This window comes from Neolamprologus brichardi, chromosome 5 (genome assembly GCF_056152115.1).
Source record: "Neolamprologus brichardi isolate AB-2024 chromosome 5, ASM5615211v1, whole genome shotgun sequence".
Classification (NCBI taxonomy): Eukaryota; Metazoa; Chordata; class Actinopteri; order Cichliformes; family Cichlidae; genus Neolamprologus; species Neolamprologus brichardi.
This window is the reverse complement of record NC_142108.1, coordinates 32459011-32479931: the sequence shown is the minus strand read 5'-3', so window position 1 is coordinate 32479931 and position 20921 is coordinate 32459011. Positions and strand designations below refer to the sequence as shown.

Below are 20921 nucleotides of genomic sequence, written 5' to 3'. Positions count from 1 at the left end.
GTGATGCCAATTAAAAAGCTGCACCACAAAAGGTTTTTGTTACAGCCCAACACTTGATGTCAGATGTAACAAATGTAGCAAATCTAACAAAGATCACAATATTCTTATCTTTAGGTCAGTTTTAATTAAAGCAACTTTTGGATAACAAGGAGGAGTTGTTCAAAGAGTAGGGATGGGTATCGTTTAGGTTTTATCCGATACCGGTGCCAAACCGGTACTTTTGAAACGGTACCGGTGTTTAAACGGTGCTCAAACCGGTGCTTAAAGAATGGAGAACACAAAATTGGTCCAAAAACCTCTCATGTTCAGCTGTTTTTTTTGTAAAAAGATAACAATGTTAGCCTTTTCTGCAGCTATAGAGCATATATGGTATCACTCTTGGCTGGAAGCAGCTTAAACAATGGAAAAAACACAAACTTTGTCCAAAAACCTCTCATGTTTAACTGTTTTCCACTTTTTCTTTGGTCATTTTAGCCTTTTTGGCCAGGGTGAAGGGAGTATCTGCCATCAAACAAGAAGACAGCCGCATGTAGCTATGATGGTGTTTGCTAGTTCACCTTACATGCATTAATGTAATAACGTGGTTAGCCTACTCAACGTAAATTACACACGAACAACATTAAGCTACTCACGCAGAGAAGAACGGCTGCTGCTGCATCATCATCCTCATCATTTCTGCTACACTGGCAGGGCTAGGGGCCAGGACTCTCCTCTTCGGGTTTTTGGGGGATGTTGCTAACTCCGGGTCCGATAACAGGCACCACACCCGCAGTAGATGTGCTCGGTGTGAGGTCTCGCAGCAAGCTATCAAATACGGCGCATTTCTCGGCTTTAAAAAAACCCGCTATGCGTCGCCAGGTGTTTCATCAGATTTGAGGTGTTACCTCCTTTGACAGTATCACAGTATCAGCTTAAAGCACTTGTTGCAGGCTGCTGAGTTTGCATCTTTTGCTGTGAAGTACAGCCAGACTTTGACCGCTTCGCCTTGGTCATTTTTAATCTGTAGCTCTGCTCTAAAAGAACGTACGTACCTGGACCCGCCTACTATCCTCGGAAACGTAAAATGATTGGCTAGAATCTAAAGTGTATCACAGCTCAGGAAAAAAAAAAGCACAGAAATAAAGTACTGAAATGTGCGCTGCTTTTCGGTCTGGTTACTACCGTTTATGTCAGAACCGGTGCCATCATGGCACCGGATACCGGTACCCATCCCTATCAAAGAGTAATGCCCACTGATTTTCTATTAAAGCTTTGTCCCATGACTGGATAAAAGGATAAACCTGGATACACAACAAGATGCAGGACTCAACTAGTCTTGTAGTAAAACAGGAAATAACCAAAAACATAACTAATACTGAAACACAAGACTAATCCTAAGCTAAGGACAGGGGAACGGTGCATATAAAAAGAGTAACAGTATGTCTGGAGCTCTATCACTATGCAGTGCAGTATGTGTAATACTGTGTCCACACAGTGACTGGCGGGCACAGTCAGCAGGGTGGGGAATAATGTCTGAACCTGCTGGTACTATGATGCTGTGATGGATGAGGTGATGATCCTCTGCACACTTTCTAACAGTCAGCACCTGCAAAAACAGGGACAGGCTGCAACCTGAGAAGCTTCGACTCATTTAAGGAAATAACAGAGGGAAGGTTTTACACATACAAACTGGATGGAAGAATGGATTGATGACAGGATGAATGGATAGTTTGTTACGATAAATTCATTACAAAAAAAACTTTCGATCCAATTCAGTTTTATTTAGATCGCACTAGCGGCACGGTCTTGGGTTTAGGGCCCAGCATTTTGAGTTTTTAAAATTTCACTGGTTTTGTTTCTAGTCTATTAATCATGTTTTGGTTTCCTTGGCGTTTCTGAGTTTTTCCTGATTGCTTTTAGTTTCCTGTTGTATTAGTTTATGTCTCTAATTTAATAATAAATGACTTGAGGTTTATTAGCCTGTTCCCTTTGTCATCTCCTTGTGTTTTGTCCGTTTGTGTCTCTTTGAAGTCGTGTCTCCATGTTTGTTAGTCTTTGTCTCATCTCTCTGTGTCCTCCCTAATGTCCCATGTATGTAGTCGGTCTGGTCTCTGTGTCTGAGTCAGGTTTGCATCTCTGTGTTTAGACCTTCCTGTCTTATTTTCCCATCTCTTGTCTTGTGTTTAGTTCTTGTCTCATCATCTGTGATGTTCCAGGTTTTATCCCCACTTTGTCTTTTCTGCTTGTTACCTGCTAAGTGTGCATATTGTGTCCATCTCCTGCTGTTTGTTGTTGCATGAGGCAGGATGCGCATCCCTTAGGGCTGTGCGATGTGACCAAAATCTCATATCCCGATATAAGACATTTATTGTCCGATAATGATATAAATCACAAAAATTTAACATTCTCTGTAAATTCTGTGAATCTCGGGCAGCTCGACTTGCGTGAAGAAAAAATATTGCCGTAAACAGTTTATTTTGCGACACCACGAAACAAACGATAGTGTAAAATGAAACAATAGATGTTTTTATATCGTCATCCGATACATATCGTTATATCAAACAGCCCTAGCGTTATGATTCTGATTCATATAGTTTAGTCTTCCTATTCTGGTGATTTATGAGTTTCAGCAATAAACCTATTTATTAGTTTCACTCTTTGCTTCCAGAGCCCCTCTTCTGGGTAACTCGCCACACAGCGTTACCCATAACAGTCAAATCACAGCAGCCGCCTCATAATGTTTTATGGACCCAAGCTCATTTTTATGCCATCCATCTTCTTCCACTTTATCTGAGGCCGGTGCATGGGCAGCAGCCTAAGCAGAGAAGCCCAGACCTCCCTCTCCCCAGCCACCTCCTCCAGCTTATCCGGGGGAACACCAAGACGTTCCCAGGCCAGCCAAGAGATATAATCTCTCCAGCGTGTCCTGGGTCTGCCCCGGGGCCTCCTCCTGGTGGGACATTCCCGGAACACCTCACCCAGGAGACGCCCAGGAGGCATCCTTGTCAGATACCCGAAACTCCCCAACTGGCTCCTCTCGATGTGGAGCAGCAGCGGCTCCACTCTGAGCCCCTCCCAATCGACTGAGCTTCTCACCCTATCTCTAAGGAAGAGGCCCTTCAGAGGAAGCTCATTTCTGCCACTTGTATCTCGTTCTTTCGGTCACTACCCACAGCTCGTGGCCATAGGCGAGGGTAGGGACGTAGATCAATCGGTAAATTGAGAGCTTAGCATGATAGTTAGCATGATGATACACAATGTATTTAATCCATATCCAGACATATCTGATGTTTGCACCGTTTAATCCAGAAAATCAAATAGATTATGTGAATATTCAGTTTTAGCTGGTTGACACATTTTACTCATACACTGAATCACACAATAACTGCTCACTAATTAAGTACTAAGGAACGACGACTTGACTGTGTGAGTCTATAACAGAAAATAGCCAAGAACTAACAACAGATTTACATTTGCTGCTGTGATACGCTTTAACTGCAACTTTTAAAATCCCAAACTGTAACTCGCGCCGTAAGCTGACGTGTACCTCGCTTGAATCAACTACACATTGCATCAGCACAGGCCACATTGACCGCGGCTTTCCTGTTCAGTGCTCTTGTTTTATCTTGTATATTTCCAAAGGACTTTTTTTTTCTTCAACCAATTTTTGAATCAATTGGAGGAGAACTGATTAGCTTGAAGAGAGAAACTCCACTGACAACTAGTGTTTTGGCCTCGAAGTTGCAGAGAAAACTGAGGTCTACATTCAAGGCAGTGCCAAAGTTAAACTCAAGCTTAAAGAGATTGATAAGATGCAATTTCAATATGAAGATCAACAGGAGACCGAAAAACTATCAGTTTTATCTTCAATGAAAAAATGATCCAACCTACAAATTTGGTCCACTTCAGCCCAGAGTTAACCAAACCAACTGAACACCGCTGACCATGAGCAGGTATCATTTCAATGGTCTGTTTTTTTTTAAAGTTATGTGGTACAGAAAATTAAAAATGTAAAAGAAAACTGCCCTGGGGCGTTTTCTGTTTAGCTTTAAAGAGTTAACAATGTGATATTTTATGAAGTGGTCTCATTGTTTACGTACAGTAGCATGTAAATTCTGATATCTCCTACCGTCAGTGTTTCTGACAGGAATGCTTTCAGTGAGGGAGTAAAAGCATATCTTTCCTTTAAAAAGTGGAATTTACTGCAGTTACATCCTCAGAAAAACCTTTTAGAGTCTAAAAACTTGTCATAAACTGAGGAAGATTTCCCACCACTGGGATAATCATGTTTATACAGCATTATCTGCTTCATTCTAACTGTATCATAGAAGTTATTTAATGTGTGATAACAGCAGCTATGAAGATTAACGAGGTCACTTAGCGAATTAATTATTCAGGAAAATGTTTTAAAAAGGAGTTTTAAAGCGACTGGTGGTTTTTCACTAATTAAATCTCTTTAATCGGGAAGATGTTGGTGGATTATTTATAAAGAATTTAACACATCCTCGTTTTCAGAGCGTCTGGCTCTGTGGCCAATCAGTGGCTGGGCTTAGACATGTGGGCAGGGTAAATGTGTGTTTGACAGTTATAGAGAGGAATTTGTAGGAGGTCAACCTGCAGCCGGTGGTTCCTGACAGGCTTTTAAATCCTTGTGTAAACACACTACAGCTCCCCAAACTGCAGGGTAACATTAACCCTCATCAATCAAACTTCACCACACTCTCAACACATCGCAGTGCTTCATGCTACAATCTTAGCACATAGACATTTGCTCTTCAATCATAAAGAAACCTAAAGGTTAATGCTGTTGTAAATCATTCTTCTGCACATTTTCTTTCACAATTAGTGTTGAAAAAAGCCTGATAGATGTATAGTAGTTGTACTATAGTGGAAAAGCCTGAACTGTTTGATGAACTGGTTTTATTAATTTCTCATGCTTTTTATCCGTTTAATAGTCGTCTTAATTTGCCGATCTTAATTTTGTTGTTACTTTTTGGATGTTGTTAATTCTGTGAACCTTCAAAATTACAAAATAAACTGTTTTCATTTTCATTTTTCACTGGTTGATTAGCTTCAGGAACCAAATGTATTCGTTTATGGCTCAGTCACAACAGAGTAAAACTAGGATGTCAGTCTCTTTGAGAAAAAATATTTTTTTGCTTTGTGATCAATTGCAAGTAGTTTGGATGAACAACTGGTTTCCAAGATGTGTTAATTGCCAAACATGTTGCAATCAATCTGAATCGGTCTGCAGTAATCAATCACAGCTTTTTGTCTGTGGCGTGTCTCGTTGTAGTAGGGGACGGGACTCAGCTCTTTGTATTCTGGTTGTATTCTGGTTATATTCCTATATAAAAGAAGACAGCTGAGCACATAGTGAATGGTATTTTCAGTTAAATTGCAGTTCTGCAGCAACTTTGTATTTGCAACTTTGATTTATCAAAGTTAAACACTGTATTATCATAAACGGTTTAGTCGCCATTAGTATGGCGTTATTTTTGTGCCACTATTCTGGGCGCACGTAAAAAAAGTTTGCAGGTGCAAGTGTTGCATTTTGAGGAGAAATTTATTTTGAGCGAAGAAAAGCTGAATTTGAGTGAACAAAATTCATTCCTGCGTACAAAAAAAGTATTTCAATGTTTGCTATTATCCACACACACACACACACAACAGCCCCTCTCGCTCAGTTTCTGTATTTGCTCTCGCTCGCAATGTGTTGCTCGCGCGCTCAACTCTTTCTCTACACCGTTGTATTTGTGCCACAAAACCAGCCAATCACAGACTTGGATGCAAAAATATCTGATTGGCTGTTTTGGTCTCCAATCAGCTCGAAATGACAAAATGCAATATTCCAGAATCCATTTTGTCCAAAACTCAAACGAGGCAGTGGCGGAGGAACACAGAGTGGCGGAGTTTGAAATGTTACTCTGTCTGGGTCACAAAATAAACTTTTAAGATATTTTCATGCGAGAATGTTTCTGTGTAAACTTCAAATATCTGCTCGATTCATCAAGACATCACATATTTGCATAAGTGCTCTAATGTTTTCAGAGATGCCTGTTACCCACCAGCTGACCCATAGCTGGACTAGCCGTTGGGCATACCGGACATTTGCCCGGTGGGCCGATGGTGATTTTTCATTTTTATGTTTGTTTGTTTTTGTAACGATATAAACAATGAAAGGTGGTGGATTAGCCAACTGGTCATGATCAACTCTGGGCTGGACCAATTACAACACATCTGTATTGAGGGGAAAAGGAACGCGATTCGTCCCGGACTTCAGCAAGAATGAAAAAAAAGACACAAAGCTGGAGTTATTCTGTCTTTGCTGCACAGCCTCTTCTCCCCTCATTCTCCCCCCTCTCTCTCCTGTTGCTACTTCAATCATGAAACTGATCAATGATCAGCTGATCGTCTTTGTTTGTTTATCGCCCACTTTGCGCCAGAAACAGGAAACCAGCGGATGTTGTGCTAAACAACAACAGCAGCACGTTCAAGCTTGATCAGCTGTTGTTAGAATTTATTTAATATTAATTTCTAGTATCAGCTGATGTTTGCTGGAGCCACAGAAAGCTGCTGCTCATGATATCGGTTTGGAAACATGAAGGTGATACAAATCATACATATATACCAACAAGACTGTACATCACTGTGACAACAGCGTTTGTTTTCGTTCAAAGGCTTTATGGTTTTTCCTGTAATACCTGGTGGTGTAGTCAGTGACTTTTTGTCAGTTCAGCCTTTTATATTATGTTTAACCCGAGTGACCACCCGGTCAGGTGGTGGGTAACAGGCATCTCCGAAAACGTTAGAACACTTATGTGATGTCTTGATGAATCGAGCAGATATTAGAAGTTTACACAGCAACATTCTCGCATGAAAATATCTTAAAAGTTTATTTTTGTTATTATTGTGCATGAAATTGAAAAGAATAACGCTTCCGCGGTAACACACGTTCCAGCCGTGTATTCCAGCCCTAACCCTAATCTTATCCCTAACGTTAACCACCACCTTAGGTAGTTAGGAAGTGTTTTCCACAGCAATTTAAGTGAAATAAACATACATGTGTAGGTTCATTACAAACGGTTATCATGTTTCCTCATTTTTCCAAACTCGTAGTATAAGGATGTGTTGGGTGGCCGAAAGCGTAATATACTGACGATTTGTCATCGTAGCATTGTTGCATGTTAAGATGGTGACTGACTGTGAGTGGTCACAGACCTGATCCCTGTCTTTGAAGCAACAAAACTTTTAAATGCAACAAGAGTCCTGGTTCGCTGCATGCAGTCTTAATAATGTTATTGTTGTAGTCTCCAACCACAGTTTACCTTATTGAGACTGTTGCTTCAGGTTTAGACAATAGAAATATTTAATTAGCTTTCATGGTATGAAACAGCTGCAACAAACAGGACAAAACACAAACTACAGGAGAGTAAAGAAAAGTTAATGAGCAAGAGAATAGAGGAGAAGTGCTCAGTGCATCATGAAAAGTCCCACAGCAGTGTCGACCTAAAGGTTTAGAGTCACCTGAGCCACACCTAACTGTAAGCTGTAAAGATTTAGGCCAAAAGTACTGCACTAGGTTTTGACAAAAAAAGTACAGGGTTAGGAAAAAGTAGGCTTTGATTATATGGATGGATATATGGATTATAACAATCTGCAAGAAGGTTGTCAGTCCCAGATGAGTTAACAGGAGTGCCCACTGGTAATTTGTATGAGAGTGATAACCAGAGGTGGGACCAAGTCATTGTTTTGCAAGTCTCAAGTAAGTCTCAAGTCTTTACCCTCAAGTCATAAGTCAAGTCTCAAGTAATGTCAGGCAAGTCAGAGTCGAGTCTCAAGTCACTGGTGTAAAAGTCAGAGTAAAGTCACAAGTCTGAAACTTTGAATTTAAAGTCCTTTCGAGTCTTTAAATAAAGAAAAAAGAAATAAAAGCATGTTGCAGTTATATGCTAAATATGTAAATATTAGACCATGTGATTTTTAAATCTGTGTTTTTCTGAACACATGACGAAATAGTGAACTTAGAAAATATACACAAATTGTGAAATTGCACCTCTATAAAATGCAGCTCAATTAAACTTAGCTCCAAGAATAATTTTCACCAACAGTTCTGAGATAAGCTGCATGTTATTCTTGGATGTGCTTGTAGGACCGGCTTTAAAATTGCATGACAAAAATATAATACACATTAAAACCAAACAGTATCATCAACGTAGCCTGGACGACATTTGCTAGATGAAGTCAGCTATCTCATCGTAGCAAAAGAGAACCTACCGTTCTTTATGCAACTTCAACTGTCAGACAAAGTTGGAAGTTGTTCCATCTGTCTGTGATTCTCTTCTTGCATGTTTTGCATGTTGCATTTTGTTTTTTTGTTGACTACTTCATAGTTTATGTACCTGAAAAAAATAAGTCCTCGCAGCATTTTTGAGCGGTTTTTTTTACTTCTTAAAAAAAATCTGGTTAATTTGATTGGCTGTGCTACAGCTCACGCACTCATACGTACGGAGTGCGGTTTGAATAAATGAACTGAATTAATGGTGCACACTTTCTATATAATATGCGTGTTAAATTTTATATTTGGGGTGAAATATCAAGTCTCTTCAAGTAAAGCGGTTCAAGTCCAATTCAAGTCCCAGGTCATTGGTGTAAAAGTCCAAGTCAAGTCACAAGTCTTAGAACATTTTTTCAAGTCAAGCCTAAAGTCATAAAATTAATGACTCGAGTCGAGTCCAAGTCATGTGACTCGAGTCCACACCTCTGGTGATAACCACTGATAACAGCCATTCAGTCTGGTGATGTTTCAAGAGTGTAGAAGAATCCAGCTTAATGACAGACCTACTTTCCAGGTACTTATTATTCTCAAAAAGGAGGCTGTTACCATGATTCCACAGAAAGGAGTTAGTTTAGGGACTATCAAAGACCGATGTGCATGGCCTGAAAATACTCATGTACATTTACACGTTGCAAATTTTAGGACATGCTGACAGCACCTAAAGGTTAATAAAACAAGTGTCTGAATGTTGATTTATTAATGTCAGGACTGGCTTTAGCACATAATAAACTCAGAAACGTTACTGCCAAATGGTAACAGGAACAAAAAATAGAAACAAAACAAACATATCATCATGCATGCACTTGCTTGCCTGTTCATAGCCTGTTGTTCATCACTCTAACAGACTTGAGCTTTTACTAAAAGCCCTTGTAATTGTTCTTCTCACCAGCAGATCATAAATAACCAATAAATCACAGCCAGAGTCTTTATAAACCAATCAGCTCTGCATGTGTGTGTAGTACAGCACTTGGCTCTGAGGACCCCAAACCATATAAAATCTCTTATCTTATCTATGTTTTCTTTCCAGATTGGCTGGCAGTCACACAGGTTGCAAACACACTCATAAACCATAAATACACACTCAGCCATTGTTCCATGTTTCCCTTGGAGCAGATGATGTATGCTATCAGACTCCAAAACCATGACATGGGCCAAAAGCCATTAGTGCTGCATGAAATAAGGGGGTGTCCCTCCTAGTCCACACAGCCAAGATACCCGCTGAGGATTGTCAGGAAAAATTATGCGTAGTATTAGTTATGACAGATGGGTTTAAATTGTAGGTTTCAACACAATCGACACAATCTGCTGGTGATTGTGGAGTTCGTATGAGGACTGTTTGGTCCGCGCATCCCTGTAGGATGCTCCTTTAATGGTGTCTTGTGCAACAGATGCTATTCACTCATTAAACTCCAGTAATGCCCAGTTTCAAACATTCACACACGCTAGTAACATATTACAGTCCATTTCTAGTCTGATCAAACTTTCTCCCTCTTCACTCAATCGTTGTTCATTTATCTCCATTTCTGTGTCAGTACAATTTCCTGTTGGTTCCCAGGCTGGTGCAGCAGGTGGAAGTAAACGCATCATTCAAGTTTAAGGATTTACTGCAAAAGTTAAAAAGCCACTTCAATGGTGGAGCAGGGCTCGCAAAATTTCAAAATCCCTGGTAGCCCTTCGGGCAGAGACTCTTCAGTTTTTTGTAGCCCAAAATAAATTTATTTACCTCTCACATGTTTAAGCTGCGGGAGATTTCACTTGTCATGTTTGCATAGTAAGCTAACGATTGATAAGACGATGTCAGAGGAATTGGTGCACAAATTATCGTGACTCACCAATCAGTGCTGTCGCTCTCTATACACAGTTTGCGCGATTGCAAAGTGAAAGCAAAAAACTCAATGTCACATATTGACAGTGGCTCACCGATGCCAATGACATAATTACCCAGCTACATTTCCGAAAGAATGCAAAAGCATTGACATATATTTTTCCTTCCTACGATAGGCCGACGGGCAGGGCAGAGATAGATTTTGGTAGCCCGACTGGAAAAATTGCTAGCCCCGGGACGTCGGGCTAGCAATTTTGCGAGCCCTGTGGAGGTTGAGTTATGGAGTGGGTAGATCAGGCTGGTGAGTTTTCTTTGGAGAGATGAATCTCAGGAAGTATTTGTTGATGCTGTTGACAGAGCGCTCGTCCATAAATGGTAAATGGCCTGTATTTGTATAGCGCTTTTACTAGTCCCCCCTAGGGAACCCAAAGCGCTTTACACACCCAGTCATCCACCCATTCACACACTGGTGGAGGCAAGCTACAGTTGTAGCCACAGCTGCCCTGGGGCAGACTGACAGACTGACAGAGGCTGCCACATCACGCCATCGGCCCTTCTGGGCAACAGTAGGTAAGTAAGTAGGCGGTAGGTGAAGTGTCTTGCCGAAGGACACAACGACCGAGACTGTCCGAGCCGGGGCTCGAACCGGCAACCTTCCGATTACAAGACGAACTCCCAACTCTTGAGCCACAATCACCCCATAAGTGCACAACAGGAAGATAAACTGATGGAACACAGGTGTGTCAGCCAGAGATCCAACAGCAGGAAGTTCTGCCACTGTCACGTCAGACACACACACATGCTACAAATTGAAGTCAGCTAATTGCACCTTAACTACACAGGAAGAAGAAAGCACGACTGATGTCTTTCTTCTTCCTTTTTATCTGCCCATGTGGAGCTATATGAAGTACCCTGTAATAGAAGTAGCACAATAATTGTAATTGCTGTTAAATTACTGCATTCTCCAAAAAAGTGATAATAGTAACATACTAGACCCAGCATCGTTTTTTTAAATTATTATTTAATTGAATGAGCTTAGTATAAGTAAACAAACCCTTTACATGTATTCTTCAGAGGTCTACTAGTCGTGGTCTAAACTTAGCACTTACTTTCATAGCCTGGCCCTGTGATATAGTGTAAAGTGTTCTGTGGCTCATCTTTTGTGAGTTGTGCTGCTGCGATAACAGTAATCATGATTTATCAATGACTAATGACGAGTTTAGAAAACTGGGCCAAGTAGTAGAAGGAATGTGTTTGATACCTGCTGTTGTTCAGAGCAGGCACCAGAGTGCAAAATCCTTCATCTTTTTCATTTTCTAAAAAGTATTGTGACAAAAACAGAAGGTAGAAACGATGCTTTGCTATGTTTGTATGCAGTTGTTGTTATTATTGTTATTATCCATAAAGCGGTTTCTTTAGCTCGGTTTGTGTGTGGACACACATAATCAAAGTGAGACTGCACTCAGCTGCCACACTTTTAGAAATAACAGCTGATGAAACAAGCTGTGGTTTTGTGTTTTTGTGCAATGGGCGGTGAGTTAAAGTGAGTCACATCCTGTTTTCTTTCTATTGTCTGACTTTAAACTAGATGATGCAATTCTGTAAAAACCATATAGACACTATTTCATATCCTTGATGACGTTAGCAGTTTCCTCTTTTTTCTGGAAACAAAGTAGCACTATAAAGTTTTAGACGACATCGCGGAGACGCTTGAACAAGCGCACTGATTATAAAATAATGAAGCTCCTGCTGCTCATCCTCACGCTGATGACAGGTAAGACTACTGATTACTAATATTACACATTCATTATTATAATAATTTCATGTATATGATGACCCGAAATTGTTGCCATTTACAGTCATGATAAAAACAAAGCAAGCTTTAAATTTTAGATTCTGTAAATCCTAAGGGTTAACATGTCACAACATAATGAAAGGTCTTAATATTAGGTATAAACAGCCTTAGATGAACAACGACACATGATTTATTACATGATGTCATTTCAGAGAAGACATCAGCAGTGATCTTAGAGAAGCAATCAATTTGTGAAGGGTTTGTAAGACCATTTCAAGTCAAACAATTTGAAGTCCATCATTCAAAATTTAGAGTGATTAGATTAGATTAGATAAAACTTTATTAATCCCTCGGGTGGGTTCCTCTGGGAAATTTGTTTTCCAAAAAAAGCACAGCACCGACAGAAGTTACAGAGTTAAGAATATATATATATATATATATATATATATATATATATATATATATATATATATATATATATATATATATATATATATATAAAAAATACAAAGACATATATAGATAAAATATACAAAGGGGATAAATAGAATAAATAGGAATAAAAATAAAAATAAATATACAAGTGAATTGCACATTTCAAATATGGAGTCTATTGCACCGCTGATTATTAACAAAAGGTAATTGCACAGTGAAGTGAAGAGGCACTACAGCTTAGTTGTTCCCTCCTCCTTTGTCCTCCTGTTTCCCCTCCCTCTCCCCTCCAGAGAGGCGTTAAACAGTCTGATGGTGTGTGGGACAAAGGAGTTTTTAAGTCTGTTGGTTCTTGTCTTTGGGAGAAGCAACCTGTCACTGAACAGACTCCTCTGGTTGTTTATGGCCGTGTGCAGAGGATGCCCAGCATTGTCCATAATGTCCAGCAGTTTGACCAGAGTGTCCAGCTTCATGCCAACCACAGAGCCAGCCTTCCTGATCAGTTTTTCCAGCCTGGATGAGTCCTTCTTTGCTGTGCTGCTCCCCCAGCACACCACAGCATAGAACAGTACTCCAGCAACCACCGACTGGTAAAACATCCTCAGGAGCTTCCTGCAGATGTTAAAAGACCTCAGCCTCCTGAGGAAGTACAGTCGGCTTCGGGCTTTTTTGTACAGGTGCTCTGTGTTGCATGACCAGTCCAGTTTATTGTTCACCCACAGCCCGAGGTACTTGTACTTGTTGACCACCTCCACCTCCTCCCCCTCTATCTGAACCGGCAGTGGACCTGCTCTGGACCTCCCAAAGTCCACAACCAGTTCCTTAGTCTTTGAGGTGTTGAGTTGCAGGTGGTTTGTGTGACTCCATGCGACAAAGTTCCTCACCAGACTTCTGTACTCCTCTTCCTGGTCATCCCAGATACACCCCATGATGGCTGTGTCGTCTGCAAACTTCTGAATGTGGCATAATTCAGAGTTGTAGCAGAAGTCAGAGGTGTACAGGGTGAAGAGAAGAGGGGACAGCACAGTTCCCTGTGGTGCTCCTGTGCTGCTGACCACAGTGTCAGACGTGATGTCCTTCAGCCTGACGTACTGTGGCCTGTCGGTGAGGTAGTCGGAGATCCAAGCCACCAGGCAGGGGTCCACCTCCATCCTGTTCAGTTTCTCCTGGAGCAGACAGGGCCGGATGGTATTAAAGGCACTGGAAAAGTCAAGAAACAGGATCCTGACCGTGCCTTTTCCCCCATCGAGGTGTGAGTGGGCTCTATGCAGGAGGTACAGGATGGCATCCTCCACTCCGACACCCGCCTTGTAGGCAAACTGTAGTGGGTCCTGGGCATGTTGTACCTGTGGTCGGAGGAGGTTGAGGAAGAGCCGCTCTAGAGTCTTCATAAGATGTGATGTCAGTGCCACCGGTCGGAATTATTCATGAGTGGAAAACACCCAAGATAGCTGCCAATCTTCCCAGAGGTGGATGTCCCAACACCTTTACCCCAAGGTCATCTGCAAAAACTGGACATTAATTTAAATGTTTTCTTCTTCATTTGTTGATTCTTTTTTTCAAACATTTCTCTGACTTGGAGGTTTAGAAGTCTTATAATCAGAAAAATGAGCAAATTGGAAAAAAGTTGAACTGTGCTGTGAGAGTAGTGGTGCCACTCTTAACGACCTTGAGCATCTACATGAAATTAAAGCCTTCCTGATAGACCAAAAATGCAAAAAGACCAGACTAATGATTTAATCAGGTTCTTCCATCAGGGCAGAGGTTTGGTCTCTAATATGTACAGGAGGGGTGGGGGACTCCAGGCCTCAAGGGCCGCTGTCCTGTAGGTTTTACATATCACCTTGGTTTAACACACCTGAATCAAATGACTGGTTCATCACCAGACCTCTGGAGAACTTCAAGACATGTTAAGGAGGTATTTTTTGCCATTTAAATCAGCTGTGTTGGAATAAAGGACACAGCTAAAACCTGCAGGACACCGGCCCTTAAGGCCTGGCGTTCGCCCACCCCTGATGTAGAGACCGTCACATCTTCTATTGTTTTGAGAGAAGAGGTTTTGACCAATTTTCAAAAAGCAAAAATCACAAACCTGTTGGAAAAGTTCAACATGCAGTTTACTCATAGTGACGACTGTGTAGCAACATCATCTCTCTCAAGTCAGAAATACTAAAAATATTCAAAATCAACTTTTTGTCTTTGATCTGCAGGTTGTGCTGTTGATGGTGATAAAGATGGTGTGGAGGCATGCAAACAAGGATGGGTTCAATTCACCTGCAAATATCCTGAAGCAAATAAAAAATATGACCACATCAATGTAGTTATTCCCAATAGACCAAGCTTACGAAGCTCTCTGAAGGATGTTTGGGAAGATGAAGGCAGATTTTCTCTGTACCATGACACAAAAAATAAAACTCTCATGGTGGGCATCAGAGATCTTGAACAAGAAGACTTTAGGAAGTACAGATGTGAATTTGATCAAGGCTCAAACAGATCTCCTGTCAAAAAGAAATTGGACTCTAGTAAGAAATGTGATTATTATTGTTGTTGTTGATGTTATTAGTACAACACAAGAAATTAATAACTAAAAACAGATTTCCTCACCTGTATTTTGGTATTATATAGTTTGTTTCTATCACACAACATAAATCATAGTTTGGAAAAGTAAAGATTTATTACAGATTACAGGTTAAACGCATGTTTACATTACTTTGTTTGTTTTTTAATCTCAGAAGTTACTTTACATCCCAGACTTTTGAAAGGAAATTTCACAGTTTGCTGATTTCTTCATCTGTTTCACACCTTTGTTCACACACGAGGAAGTTAAAAATGTTAAAGTAGTGTGCGACAAAGTACAAGTTACATGTTGTGATATAATGAAGCACATTCAAATACTTTATTGACCTTGTTTGGGGGGTTTTGTCTTTTTTTTTTTTATATACAGAAAAATGCCAGCAACCATTTACTCAAACTGTGACCAGAGGAGCTAACATCAACATCAAGTGTGATTATCCAGATGACGATTTCAAGTCCTGGGTCCAGTTTTTCTGCAGAGGGGAGAATTTCACCTGTAAGGATATTTTATCAACAAAAGTTCCGACGTTAAACGGGAAATTCAGACTCACAAACACCAGCAGAGGCTTCGACGTGTCCATCAGGGATGTTTCCTCACAGGACGCTGGTGTCTACTGGTGTGGAGGGGAATCAAATGATGGAAGCTACAGAGTTTCATTCAGACAAATAAAACTGGAGGTTGAAGGTGAGAAAAATAATCTAGTACGTGTGTTTCTGTTTATGTGCTCCACATGTTTTCATGTCTCGCTCATGTCTTAAAATGCACATCAGTCATAGTAGAAACTCCTACAGCACGAGGTAGAAGGTTTTTTTTTTGCATAATCTGGTCAAAGGGTTTGACTAGTTTCTAATGATTTGCAGGGAATGATTTAGTCTTTTATTTGCATTTTTAAATGTTATTTTTTTCATTTCTTTGCCTTCTCTTTTTGATAGCACATCTCTTTTTACACACACACACACACACACACGTGTGTGTGTGTGTGCAATGAGTGCATTGGTTCTCTTTTGTTGATGTTCTTGACAATCGAACAGTTTTGTGTACAAATGTTGAAGAAAGAGGAACATATAGTATATTTGATAGAAGAATACAAATTTTATAATGTTATTTAGAATCTTTAAACAAAGAGTGAAACAGGACATTTCAGAAACACAACCTTTGTTTTCGGACTATTTCCTATTGAAAGCTCATTATAAATGGCCAAATGTGAACAAGTAATCCATGTGAGACAAAAATTCTTGCTTCAAAATCCTCTACTTTTTTCTAATGTTTGATCTATAAGTAATGAGAGTAACTCAGAGATGATATCCCTATGGTCATCTAATACATTTAAAATAAATACAGGCAGTAAAAAAATGGTACAATCATTTCATTGTATTTTATATATTATGTCTCATGAAAAAAGAAACTAAACTTGGCAGCGATGTTTCCAAATAATGAACTTTTTTTATTCACTAAATATTGTTAATTTATCTGTAATAATGGCAGCTTGTTAATTTACTATTGTTTCAATGCACAACTTTCATACTTTTGTGTACCCAGACCCCTCCACTACATCGTCCACTACATCCCTGAATCCTCCAACTCCAGCCACCAGTTCTACAACCCAGACTCCTGTGACAGGTCCTTGTGAGAAAGTGCTTTTTATTGATTGATTTAAATTAAATTAAATTAAATTAAAATTAAAGCCTGTTAGTGTATTTATGTGAATTCTATTAAACTCACAGTTCTAGCAGACATGTCTGTGTTTACAGCTGCCATTGTGGGTTTTCTTGTGTTTTTTGTCTTACAGCTGGTTCTCCTTTAACTGTGGTCATCACTGCGGCTGTCCTCGTTGCTCTCCTGCTACTTGTGGTTATTGTGGTTTTCACCTACAAATGTAGGTAAAATATAAATTTGCTATAAAAATGGCCATCCTAACATATTCATGTATAAAGTATCTAAAATATATTTACTTTTCAGTAGTCAGACACATTCAGCGGTTCATATATTAGTCAATTAAATTAAAAGAAACAAATGTTACTCTGTCAGTTTGGACAGTTTTTTGTCTGTTAGTTTAAAAAAATGTTTTTTTCTCTTCCTTATGTTTTCTTATTTTTCTCTGTCAGGTTTTTCATGGTCAAAACACAGAAAAAATGGAGAGGCACAGAACAAAGAAGTATGTATACATGTCTGTGTGTGTCTAAGATATATATATATATATAATCTTAGGGGTGCAACGATACACAAAATTCATGGTTCGGTTCGATGCTTTGGTGTCACGGTTCAATATTTTTTCGATACAAAAAAGGTTCATGCCTTTTTAATTTGTCATTTATTAAAATTATAAATATATATTTTAATATAATATATTTTAGTACAGTTTTTAAATTTAATGTTGCTAAAACAACAAAATAATAATGATAAAAAAATAAATCTATATGATCGAGAAATCACTCATCTTTGGAAAAGAGAGTTTATTACAGAGAAATGTCTCTTTCCAAAATAAAAGCTCTACTATACGCTTCTTCTGGGCTATATTCTCAGCAGCATATTAAACATATCAGGTCCCCATAAGGAGAATCATGTGCTAACGGCTGTCTAAATGACTCGGGTAAAGTTTGTAGCATGCGTGCTTGTTGTTTTTGTCTGCTTCCACTTGTCTTTGCACTAGGATGATGTCGGCGTAAATGTGCAGTCATATTCGTTGTGTTCCCACTAGTGCTGTCAGCGTTAATCTGAAATGACGTTAACGCCATAGCACGGCAAATCTCCGTTAACGAGCTACCGCGGATCGCCCCGTGCGTGGGGCTGGACGGCGTCAACACGTTAACGAGCTAACTGCGCTAACGCACTAGTTCCCATTAATTGAGCATTGCGTGGCACATCTGACATACTGTTTTACTTTAGTCCATGACGCACTTACCTTCGGGGTCATACGTCACATGAACACCAAGATAGTTCCAAACGCCAGATCTGAATGAGGGTGGGGGAGGTTCAGTTTGCCATGTTGCAATGAGCTTAGCTTCTGTCTCGCTAGCTTGCACTGCGCTCAGTGGATCTGCACTCGACAGTGCAGCCTAGGCGGAGTAGTCGAACGCAGATCCACTGAGCGCTCAACACAGACAGCATCGTCAGAAGAAAAGTTGATAAAATAAATAAATAATTTTGTATTGTTCGATACATATGCTACCGAACCGAAAGCACTGTATCGAACGGTTCAATATCGATACGAGTATCGTTGCACCCCTAATATATATATATATATATATATATATACGTATATATATATATATAATATAATATTGTAATATATATATATATATATATATATATATTACAATATTATCACAATATATGTAATAATATTGTAATATAAACGTGTAAAAACTGTTTTTCAGTAAAATTTCATAACCAGTCTAAATCAGGTTTACACATACACCATTTAACAGGACAGCGTGTGCACTTTAGTGAAAACCTGTTTGCAAGAAACTCAAATATACAAATACATACTCAAATAAACATACATGTTGTTGTCTCTGGCTGCTGCTGGTTATGTTTACAGTGATGCCGGTTTCAACTGCAGTGCTCCCAAAAGCCCCTGAGCTGGATTTGCACCTGGGCAGTAATTAGCAGGTTTTAGTGATAGAGAGCAATTCCATTTTTTAAGGTCTTTAGTACATGTAATGCTTACTATTAAGATTGGATATAAACCTTTTTTGTGTTTGTCATTCTTTAGGATAATATCTATGAGGCAATACACGAGTCTTCCCAGACGTCCGTCACAAGACCTGCACTGAAAACAGTTTATGCCACTGCCAACTTCCCCACAAACCCATCTTTCTTCATGCATGAATCCAAAGTCAACGTTAAAAACATCTCTGGTGAGGCTGACTCTGATACAGATTTTAGTCAGTGGAAACCAGGCCAGCATGATACAAAGTCTACAGCAAATCATCCATCCAGAGTTTCAATTGACCCTTTCTACTCCCTGTTGTTGCCGTGCCACAGCGGCACTGAGAAGGGTTAAGTCCTGACTGCTCCTCTATTTACTGCTTGCTTTCTAGCTATTAAAATTTGATGATCTGGGAAATTTCAAACCTTTTCTTGATGCATTCAAAATCTATAAGAACTTTTCAGGTGCTTCCTGAAACTTCGTGTCAGGTGTGGAAATACAGTGTACAGATCTAGGGCAGTGACCTGGGTGGGAATGAATGGGATTATTTTGTCGGATCCTATGTTATTTACGTTTATATTTTTTTCCTTTATTTCACTTTTGTAATCCTTCTCTACTCTATTTGTTTATATGTATGAAGGAAATATTCTTAATAAAAAAGCCATTGTTTAAAAATGATGATCTGACAAATGTAAGATGTGAAAAATATGCAAAAAAAACATTAAAAGAATAGAAAAAAAATCAGAAAGATGGCAGAATACTTTTTCACAGCACTATATATTAAAAAATTCAAGCCTATTATAGGCCAGAAAAGGGAAGACATGGTGTGTTTGCCACCCACAGCTACCTGGACAAGCAAGGACAGAGCAGGCATCTACCCCTGTCAAGATATTAGGCTACGTTCACACTGCAGGTCTTGATGCTCAATTCAGATTTTTTGATCAAATCCGATTTTTTTGTCTGCTCGTTCACACTACAAATAAAATGCGCTCTAGTGTGAACGCTTAAAGCGGCCGCATGCGCAAAAGAAGACGTCACACATAACGCGCTCTGTTTAGACCCAGAGCAAACAGTATTGTTTGACTGATGGCCCTTAATATAAAGACTTCAGACTTTACGTTTCCCAATTTTTGCTTTAAGTTATTTTGTTATTTACATAATAATGTAAATAACCTAATAATGATCCTTATTGCTGTTTTAGAGGAGCGCTGCTTCAAAGGATAGTTGCAGATTTCTGTCAGAATCTGCAGATTATACAGAACAAATAAAATGTTCACGTTTCTCCAACGTTGTCTTCCCAACAGTTTCACTAACATCTGAATGGCCAGGAAGCGTTCGCGGTGTCTTCTCCGGCGCTGATAATTAGCGTCTGTCTTGTGTCAGTGACGTAAAAGACGGATTTAATGCGACCTGACCATCACACAGCAGTCGCTTCCTAAAACATCGGATATGTATCGGATTCAGTACCGCATACGAAAGTGACCCAGATCGGATTTGAAAATATCGGATTTGAGCCGTTCACACTGTCACACCATGATCGGATATGAGTCGCATAGGGTCAAAAAAGTCGGATTTGATGCGCTTTCGCCCGCAGTGTGAATGTAGCCTTAGTGTCATGGTTGGCTGTGTGGCAGGCAGGCAGGAAAAAAGGTCCCAAAATGCAAGACTCTCAGAGACAGGACTTAAACTGAAAACACAGCTTTATTGCTGGAAAAACTTTCTCATAAAACAAAACTCAGAAAAGCAACGCAAAAAACAAAAGAAGACAAGACTTAGAACAGAGGTGCCAGAAAAATGGGCATAACAAACACACACCGTGTTGAGGGTACAACGCAATAGAGAACACAGGAAAACACAGGGTTTATACACAGGGAGTAATCAGGGAATGGGCAACAGGAGGGAGACACAGCTGGGAGAAATTAGGCTAACGAGCCAGGGAAAACACACTGAACACACTGACATGAGACATGAACTTTCAAAGTAAAACAGGAAATAAGAAACTTGACACTGAGAGAGACATAAAGAATATGACACAAAACAGAGAAGACAGTGACTTAAACTGAAGGCCAGAACACCAAATAAAGTAAAGAGAACAAAACCAAGAATAACCCTTAATACCAAATCAAACCAGCACAACTCAAAAACCCAAACAAATCATATATTTAGAAAAACAGAAAAAGCTGGGTCACAATGACCCAGAACCGTGACAATTGGAGCTGCACCAGGAACCTTTTTATGCTATTTTTAAAATTATTATTCATTTGTTACTTCCCAAATGTGCACTTTTACTTTGTTTCTGTTTTTTGTGCATGGTCACCATGACGT

General features: G+C 39.6%; 1 protein-coding gene across 1 annotated transcript; it reads left to right on the top strand.

Annotated features, from left to right (window-relative positions):
• Nucleotides 1-11816: 11816 nt before the first annotated feature.
• LOC148102846 (uncharacterized) lies at nucleotides 11817-18992 on the top strand. The gene is made up of 7 exons (XM_087841091.1): nucleotides 11817-11916; nucleotides 14580-14891; nucleotides 15314-15628; nucleotides 16484-16570; nucleotides 16734-16820; nucleotides 17050-17099; nucleotides 18660-18992. The coding sequence occupies exons 1-7, from the start codon at nucleotides 11880-11882 to the stop codon at nucleotides 18948-18950; spliced, it is 1179 nt and encodes a 392-aa protein (XP_087697217.1). The 5' UTR covers nucleotides 11817-11879; the 3' UTR covers nucleotides 18951-18992.
• The last annotated feature ends 1929 nt before the right edge of the window (nucleotides 18993-20921 follow it).